At 46.7% G+C, this 9,036-nt stretch overlaps 1 protein-coding gene across 1 annotated transcript in view; it reads right to left on the bottom strand.

Moving 5' to 3' along the window:
- Positions 1-6,948: 6,948 nt before the first annotated feature.
- The window catches only part of LOC307079786 (protein-glutamine gamma-glutamyltransferase 2-like), a 19,073-nt gene continuing 16,985 nt past the window's right edge, over positions 6,949-9,036 (bottom strand). The window contains exons 10-12 of the mRNA XM_079742292.1: positions 8,897-8,910; positions 8,671-8,810; positions 6,949-7,558 (exon numbers count right to left, since the gene is read on the bottom strand). Coding sequence (XP_079598418.1) covers positions 7,384-7,558; positions 8,671-8,810; positions 8,897-8,910 — 329 coding nt within the window. The 3' untranslated portion in view covers positions 6,949-7,383. The remainder of the gene's footprint in view (positions 7,559-8,670; positions 8,811-8,896; positions 8,911-9,036) is intronic.

A 9,036-nucleotide genomic window follows, 5' to 3' on the forward strand; every position in this document is an offset into this window, starting at 1 on the left:
GGTTTGTACAAGGCTGTAAAGATGTCACCAAAAAGCACCCGATAGAACCTCACTTACAGCGGAGGAATTATTAAGCGTGGGGCTGTGTGTGTGTTTGTGTGTGTGTGTGTGTGTGTGTGTGTGTGTGTGCGTGTGTGTGTGTGTGCGCGCAGGGAGAGCGAAGAGGGAGAGTGAGAGACGGAAGCAGAGAGGCAAAGAGAGAGAGATACAGAGACGACAGAATGAGAGATGGAGAGCGAGAGATGGATGAAAGAATCAAAGAGGGAGGAGCAGGTCCACCCAGTTGGCCGTAACTAAGGTAACGGGATGCAACGGTCGCCAGGCCAACGGTCCTATTGATTGAGTGGCGGCGGTTAACCACGGCCCTGTGTACGGTGATGTCATCCCCCTGACTCTCCGACAACGCAGTCTCCCCCCTTCCTATTGGTCCATTTTGACAGCCAATCAACCGTTACTTATTAGTTTGAGTGGCAGACATGATGAACCTTAAACACTTTCTATTGGAAGGATTATAGTTCAACATACACACAGAAAGACACACTCAAACACAAAAACAAATCCCTCACTTATGAAGAGCTGAAGTCTGGAAGTCTTATCAGCTCAGCTGGGACTGCTGACACTGCAGCTGCACCTCTGCCTGTCTGTCTGTCTGTCCATCTTTCTGTTTATCTGCATGCCTCTGTCTGTCTGTCTGTCAGCCTGCCTGTCTTGCTGCTCATCTGCATGCCTCTGTCTTTCTGCACGTCTGTCTTTCTGTCTTTCTTTCTGTTTATTTGCCTGCCTCTCTGGCTGCCTGCCTGTCTGTCTGTCTGTCTGTCTGTCTGTCTGTCTGTCTGTCTGTCTGTCTGTCTGTCTGTCTGTCTGTCTGTCTGTCTGTCTGTCTGTCTGTCTGTCTGTCTGTCTGTCTGTCTGTCTGTCTGTCTGTCTGTCTGTCTGTCTGTCTGTCTGTCTGTCCGTCCGTCCGTCTGTTGGAAGCATATCTCAGGTGTATATAGTAGCATGTCTCCTGTTCAGGTGTATATAGAAGCATGTCTCAGGTGTATACAGTAGCATGTCTCCAGCTCAGGTGTATATAGAAGCATATCTCCAGCTCAGGTGTATATAGAAGCATGTCTCCAGCTCAGGTGTATATAGAAGCATGTCTCCAGCTCAGGTGTATATAGAAGCATATCTCCTGTAGCAGGTGTGCAGTGCAGATAGGAGCTGTGGAGAATACGATGACAGGTCTAGCAGACGTTAGTTTGAGGAGATGCCAGCTCTTTAGCTCTGCAGGCTCACTGGATGAGACACTGAGATGAGGGGATAGCCTGCTGTGAGAAGGTGTCATTCAGAGAGGGCTGCTTGCCTTTTGACGATGATGGGGTTTGAATTTACTTTATGTACTGCGCTTTCATTCATGACCATCTCCTTGCATTATTGTGTTAATCCAGTTTGATTCAGGTTTGGATGATGCTTCAAGGAGTCATGTCAAATGTGACGGTGAAATACTAAAAAAACAAAAAGGATACCTCAGTTTGGTCTACAACTTTTTCATTGTATATGATTTTTACTGTTGTCAAATCAACCAGAAATCTGTCTCAAATCAACCCTCCAATCAACCAGAAATCCGCCTGTTATCAACCTGGTATTTACATGGAAATCAAGAAAATTGCTGCATTTATAAGCCTGCTTTCCTCAAAGCTCCTCACACAGACTGCAAATGTCTGTGTGGAGACTGTAAATACTACAATTTACATAACTTAAAACAAACTCAACATTCTCAATTTATCCTCCTCTGTGCTTTGTTGAATTTTGTTCATTACGGTGACTTTTGGCACAAAATTACACTTTCCTCTCATTCTCTCTCTTTTGGTTGCCAACAGCGTGAAATGAAAAGCAATGCATTCACAACTCCAAAACAAACACAGGGCTCTGATGAGGTTGGCGTCCTTCCAGGAGTTAAATCTGGAAAAGACCCAAACACTTCATTGCTGAAAGTTTGTACTTTTGTGGATTAAAAAATGTAAAATGCTAATTTGACTGTACTGACCTACAATGAATACAGGGACAGGTAATTAGGTACCAGGTAGGGGTAAGACAGTACAGAGACAGGTCATTAAGTAGCAGGTAGGGGTTAGACAGTACAGAGACAGGTCATTAAGGAGCAGGTAGGGGTTTGACAGTAAAGAGACGGATCATTAAGGAGCAGGTAGGGGTTAGACAGTACAGAGACAGGTCATTAAGGAGCAGGTAGGGGTTAGACAGTAAAGAGACAGGTCATTAAGGAGCAGGTAGGGGTTAGACAACACAGAGACAGGTCATTAAGTAGCAGGTAGGGGTTAGACAGTACAGATACAGGTCATTAAGGAGCAGGTAGGGGTTAGACAGTACAGAGACAGATCATAAGGAGCAGGTAGGGGTTAGACAGTACAGAGACAGGTCATTAAGGAGCAGGTAGGGGTTAGACAGTACAGAGACAGGTCATTAAGGAGCAGGTAGGGGTTAGACAACACAGAGACAGGTCATTGAGGAGCAGGTAGGGGTTAGACAGTACAGATACAGGTCATTAAGGAGCAGGTAGGGGTTAGACAGTACAGAGACAGGTCATTAAGGAGCAGGTAGGGGTTAGAAAGTGAAACACAAAGATTAACAACACAGAAATTGTTAATTGTGAAGTTGTGCAACAGTTGTGTTGGCTAAGCTATTACCACCAGAATAACGTCAACCAATGACCAGGCGTATAGACGTCTGGCAGAGGCCCATACGGCCCGAGACCGCTCTGAGGTCGGACTGCGACGGACCAGCGTGTTCTCCGAAGGTGCTCTCTCCAGGCGGCAGCCCATCCAATCCATCAGCCGGCTGCTACACCAACTTAGCAGGCGTCTGCCATCGCCACTGAAGGATGAACACACAGCCGCCGCTCCTGCAGCAAGCAAACCAAAGCAGCGGGAAATGGAAAACGACTGAATATGAGAGCAGTCAGGGCTCATTTTTTATAAAAAAGAAAGAAAAATACTGATTCATGGTTTGAGGGGGATGGGGGGGTTAGATGGATGATCTGTAGAACCCCAAACTTACAGACGCGTTTTCTTTTGTCATTATTTAGTTTGCCTCGGGTACCGAAGGTATCCAGGAAGCAAGAAGAACGTGCCAGATCAAGTGTTGCCTCTCTCCGGCCTTCCCTTGCCTATCTGGAGCATCAATCCCGGAAGGCGTCTGAGACCAGGACCCATATTTAATATTTGGGCTTATTACGGCAGTGAGTCGCGGTGGTTGGCAGTAAATCAGACAGCGCACCGCACCCCGTGGTGATCATTCATCCACTGGCCTCAGTGGCCCCTGGCCCGGGTTGCTGCCAATCCAGACCAATTAATCAAACCCTGCTCTAATTGACTGATTAAGACCTTAATGTGTCTCCGGGAACAAGAAATGGTTGGATCGTTAAACCCTGTCATTCTCTGACTGGTGCTAAAATGGTGTACTTTTTTTGGGACAATTTCGACAGATTCTCTGTGGAACTTTCCTTTTAGTTGGCTGGTGTGTAAATTAGATAGGCCTCATTAAAACATGTTTAATTTCCATTCGAGGAGAATGTAACCACACTAGATATGACCTTCACTGTGTTCGGTTGATGGCCTAGCCTAGCTAATTGACTGCCACCATCTGGTTATTAAAATACTTTGGCATTCAACAAAGGGAGGACACGCGCCCTAGCTAGCATACATAAACAAGCAAAAGAGGAAGTTAAGTGCGTAGAATGACATGGGGCATCTTGTACCTTTACATTTTACCTGTATTTACATGTACCCTAGCAGTAGCATTGGCTTTTCTGTTGTTCTGAAGCCACACAGAGCGATGCTAATGGTCACGACATTATTGGCGTATAACTAAGATTTCAGAACGATAGCAACCCTCTGAAGCTAACAACAAGCTAGCAGGCCAAACAGTTTAGCTGTTTATAAAGAAAGGAACAATAAGGAGCTCGACATCACAGAGACATTCGATACACCATATATTCTTAGCTCTAACTTATTTCTCACAAGCGCATTAAACGACTTTATGAAAGTTGGAAAACCAATCTGGTCAGGGGCTAATAATTACTATTTGCTATTTGTTCAGTTTAGTTTTTTGGGGCTCCATGTCCTTAAGGAGCAGGTATGGCATCCTTCTCTCTGGATAACTACAGGTTCAGATAATGCTGGTGTGGATGATGTCATCGACAAAACAGTTCCCCTGAAGGAACTCAGCCAAAGGGGCCTAGCTTCTTTGTTTTGTCCTCCAAGTCTAATCAATCAAACACAGACTCATCAATCAAACGCCTATCAATCCATCTGCCCCTCCTGGAAAGAGGAGAGGGGTGCCTCAACTGCATGTCAGTCAAGGTTCTCGTTCTCTCTCTCTCTCTCTCTCTCTCTCTCTCTCTCTCTCTCTCTCTCTCTCTCTCTCTCTCTCTCTCTCTCTCTCTCTCTCTCTCTCTGTGTAGTGGGGCGCCTCACGTGCTTCCCAATCAGCATAAGTAGAGGCGTATCAGAGATCAGTGATGTCAGTGAGTCACCTGGCCTGCTGGCTCTCACCTGTGTGGTCTGGGCGTCCATCATTAAACGGCCTCCATTTTACCACCAGGTGTGATTCTGAACGGCCATTACCAGCCAATCAAAACCCTAGACGTATGATGGATGGATCGGATTCCCAGCTCGCCAAGTGGACTGGAACAACTGGTGGGCTGAATTATCCATCGTACATCTGGCCTCACACCAACGTCACACCTTGGGGTCATAAGGGCCCTTTGATGTTTTTAAACTGAAGTAAGGGAAGACAGTAGAACAGGATACAGAGAAGAGAATACTTCTGCTCTCTGTGTTGCTGAGAGCAGAAGTAGGGAGGAAGGAGAGAGGGGTAAATTAGGGAGGGAACAAGGGAAGGACGTGTTGCAGTGAGCATAAGTAGGGAGGAAGGAGAGAGGGATAAAGTAGGGAGGGAGAGCAGAGACAGAGGGAGAAAGAGAGAAATAGGGAAGGGGAAGGAGGGAGGGATTATGGGAGAGTAGATAGAGAAAGGAAGACAAAGGAAAGGAGTCAGAGGGAGGAAAGGAGAGGGAAGGAGAGACAGAGAGAGGCAGTAGGGAAAGCAGGGCAGGAGGGAGGGAGAGGAGAGAGAGTGAAAGAAGAGAGAGACAGAGAGAGAGGCAGTAGAAAGAGCACAGCTAGAGGAAGAGAGGGAGGGAGAGACAGAGAGAGAGAGCTAGCAGGGAAAGCTGAACGAGAGGGAGGGAGAGGAGAGAGAGTGAAATAAGGGAGCGAGAGGCAAACCATTAATTATTTATGATGGCCTCTGCCTCTCCTGCCAGCCAGGCGCCCACTCGCCGCTTTCCTTTGACGTTTAATTTGTCTGGAAATCAGCGAGCGTGCCGGCTGATTACCGCGTCCGTCTGCCCGCGTCTCCGTCTCGCCGACAGCGGGGTGAGGACGCAAGCTGTCTCGCTCACGTGTGGGTGCGCCCTGAGCTATGAGTTTGGATAGAGAAAAGGATACACGTATCTGTAACTGAGGTGAGAACAAACAGCAGATATCGGAACACATGGTAGTCGGACCGTAAACGTGACTCAAGAGTTGCGCTGTGGGCATCAGTAGAGGGAACTAAACAGTGATGTCAAATATTTCAGTCTATTTTTTATTTAGACCACACGATTCAAGCTAACAAGCTTATTCTACACCAAGTGGTCAACACAACACCATATCAGGATTTATGGGAGTGAAGATAAGGCAGACACTACAACCATGGCCTCTTTGCCATTTCCGCCCGAGCCCAGAGAGACTGAAGGTTCACCTGGGTCAATTAGAACCTGTAGGCGTGGCTTATTTATCACTCCACCCACTTCCAATATAAACTGAAATCGTACCTGTGTGCGAGATGCTTCATGAACCACTTCCAGAACGCAAGCTGGTTTATCCTGTGTCTCTGACTAAACATGTTGAACCTTTAACTCTCTTTAAGTCATACCAAGCCCGGAACAATGAAACAGCAATACCTAAAAGGATTCACATGAGTTTTCACCAACAGGGAACCAGATTTATACATCAGGTTTCAGGCAGCGCCACACAATGTTGACGTCCCAAACTAGTGTACCTTATGGTGAATGAGTGAGCGACTTTGGACAAGGCCCGAGGTTTATGCGGTCATCATGAGCTGGGTAACAGTGCATCCCATAATAACCCAGGGTGAAGGCAATGGTAGAGCAGCAGGCAGTCCTGGCTAACCAAACCCTGAGGGCGACATGCTGCCCTTCTGTCCGGGACAGACTGATATTGTTTGTTTTATCGTTTATTATAGTGTATTGTGTTATAGTGTAGGCCTATTGCAGTGTTTAGTATTGTATTGTGATATATTGTAGGCCAGTGTAGTGAATGAATTGTGTCATATTGTAGGCCAGTGTTGACTATGTATTGTGTTATATTGTATGTGTATTGTAGTGTGTGGTATTGTATTATGTTATATTGCAGGCCATTGATGTGTATGTACTGTGTTATATTGCAGGCCTATTGTATTGTGTTATATTGTAGTGCATGTATTGTGTTATTTTGTAGGCAAGTGTAGTGTTTGTATTGTGTTATTTATAAGGCCAGTGTAGTGTATTTATTGTATAGTAGTGTGTATTGTTCAGAGGGTATGAGGAGGGTTTAAGACTTCAGCACATATATCTAAACCTTGGGTCCAAAAAGCATCATATTTACTCTTGAAGTATGCCTGGTTTAAACATTTAGGAGGTCATAAAATAAGTCAAGAACACACACACCACACACCACACACACCACACACACAGACACAAACCGACTTACGGTTCGATGCTGCCACCTGGTGGTGATTTAACTCGATAGCCAAAACGTTGCGACCGTCACGTTAAAAATATTTAAAAACCAGAGAAATACCGTTATTTATAATACATTCTCCATTTCAGTTCATGAAGCCGTTTAATCTTAAAGTGGACAGGCTGATGATTATCAATATAATTTTTATCATCATCAGAATTACAAAGTCATAAGTATCAGTACATCTTGTAGAATTTAATAAATATAGATCATAGGAACACCACAAATCACGAATCACCTTCAATTACACCTAGAACAGAGAGCCTGTAAAAAGCCATGGAAAAATGGTCAAAAAACTGTACAAGAATGTGAAGGAAGTCCACAAGAGTGATCTTTTTCATTTTACCGTAACCGTATCCATATTTTAGATCTGTTCACGTTACCGAGTCCCCTCTTAACGTTAATCCACGGGGCCTCACTCTGATTGGCTGATCAGCAGCTGTGTTTGTGACATCACAGAACGTGTCGATTTTAACAAGGCCACAAAGGCTAAAGGGTTGGGGTGGTCTAGAGGCTACTACTGGTCAACACACCGGCCCTACTGGTTTACCACTGGTGTGGGTCCTGTGACCACGACCCTGTGGAACTCCCTGGCGATGACAGCGTGGCCGTTGCCGTGGGAGACCGTTGCAACGAGCAGCTTGGTGCCGGGACAGGTGGCCATGATGGACAGGTTGTGCTTCATGGTCTGATGGGGCTCCAACAACACGGCTCTGGGAGAGAGAGAGCGGGAGAGAGAGAGAGCGAGAGAGACAGAGAGACAGAGAGACAGAGAGAGAGACAGACAGAGAGACAGAGAGACAGAGAGAGAGAGAGAGAGAGACAGACAGAGAGACAGAGAGAGAGAGAGAGAGAGAGAGAGAGAGAGAGAGAGAGCGAGTGAGAGAGAAAGACAGAGAGAGCGGGTAAAAAGATTAAATAGAGTGATAGAGAAAGACAAAGAAGGAGACATCGATAGACAAATTCCGATTCAGCGATCGGGAAGGGGAATCTCTGCTCAACTTGTTGCTCCCCCCCGCTGCCACATTGCTTATCCTGATGCGTCTTAAGTTTCTGCTCTGTCAGAGGCTAATGCCCCGTCCTCCTAGCTCTGATTGGTCCTATCCTTTCTGTACTTCTGGGAGAGGTTTCCAACGGAGGCCAGACCAATCTGCAGAGGTTGCGAAGTGTGACCCCGCAGGATCCGGGGGGCGGGGGGGTCTCCGTAGGCTAGAGAAGCATGAACCATGTTGATGACATCACGGGGTCTGGCCCCTCTGTGGACAGAGCGGGTGGGTTCAGGACAGTGGGTCGCCCCTCACTGTGGCTCTCAGCGGAATGAGAGACCGTAGGCGGGCTGAATAGTTGAGACGGGAGGAGTGCGTGCAGGTGACACAATCAGGGAAATACCACTGGCTAGTCCGACCAGAACCCCCCCCCCCCCCCCCCCCCCCCAACGGCATTCCACACCACATTCCCCAGGAAACATTCCCTGAATGCCTACAAACCAAAATAACCGCTACAGTTAAAAAGATGAAAAACAGACGATAAGAGAGTGAGAGAAAGCGCCCTCCCTGCTCCTTAGAGATAGGTTTCTCAATTCACTGGAAAGCGGTTTCTTTTATTTAAGCTGGCCAAGCCCAATGAATTCCTTTGCAGACAAACTTGTATTGTTCGTTTTATTTGGTTGCTTACAGTTCAGCCGGGGTTGGCATTTAAATCAAGACTTCCCTGCTTTGCTGACTCATCACATTTTGTAGGTGTGTCAAAGTGTCAAAAAGAAACTCTTTGTTGGTTTTCTTGGTAATTTCTGTGTCAATTTGAACCATTTCCTGTGTTGGGTTACCTGGAGTAGAGTTTTGCCTGGAACAGTCCGAATCCTTCCAGTGTGAGAACTGCCTTGCTCAGAGGTATGGTCAGGGTGTTGGTGAAGGACACGTGGACCGCACGCTCTGTCTTCACCTGGACGCTGTCTCCGCCCTGCACCTGGGGAGCAGAACACACCTGTTACACTCACCTGGTTGCAGGTAACACTCACCTGGTTAAAGGGAACACTCACAGGTAAGACTAACCTGGTTACAAGGGACTAGATGATAGAAGAGTAGAGAGAGAGAGAGACAAAGGGAGTGAGCAAGAGAGACAGTGCAGATGTGTCGGGGTACCTGGATGAAGATGAGAGAGAGAGAGAGAGAGAGAGAGAGAGAGAGAGAGA

This window comes from Pollachius pollachius (assembly GCF_949987615.1).
Source record: "Pollachius pollachius genome assembly, chromosome: 8".
Classification (NCBI taxonomy): domain Eukaryota; kingdom Metazoa; phylum Chordata; class Actinopteri; order Gadiformes; family Gadidae; genus Pollachius; species Pollachius pollachius.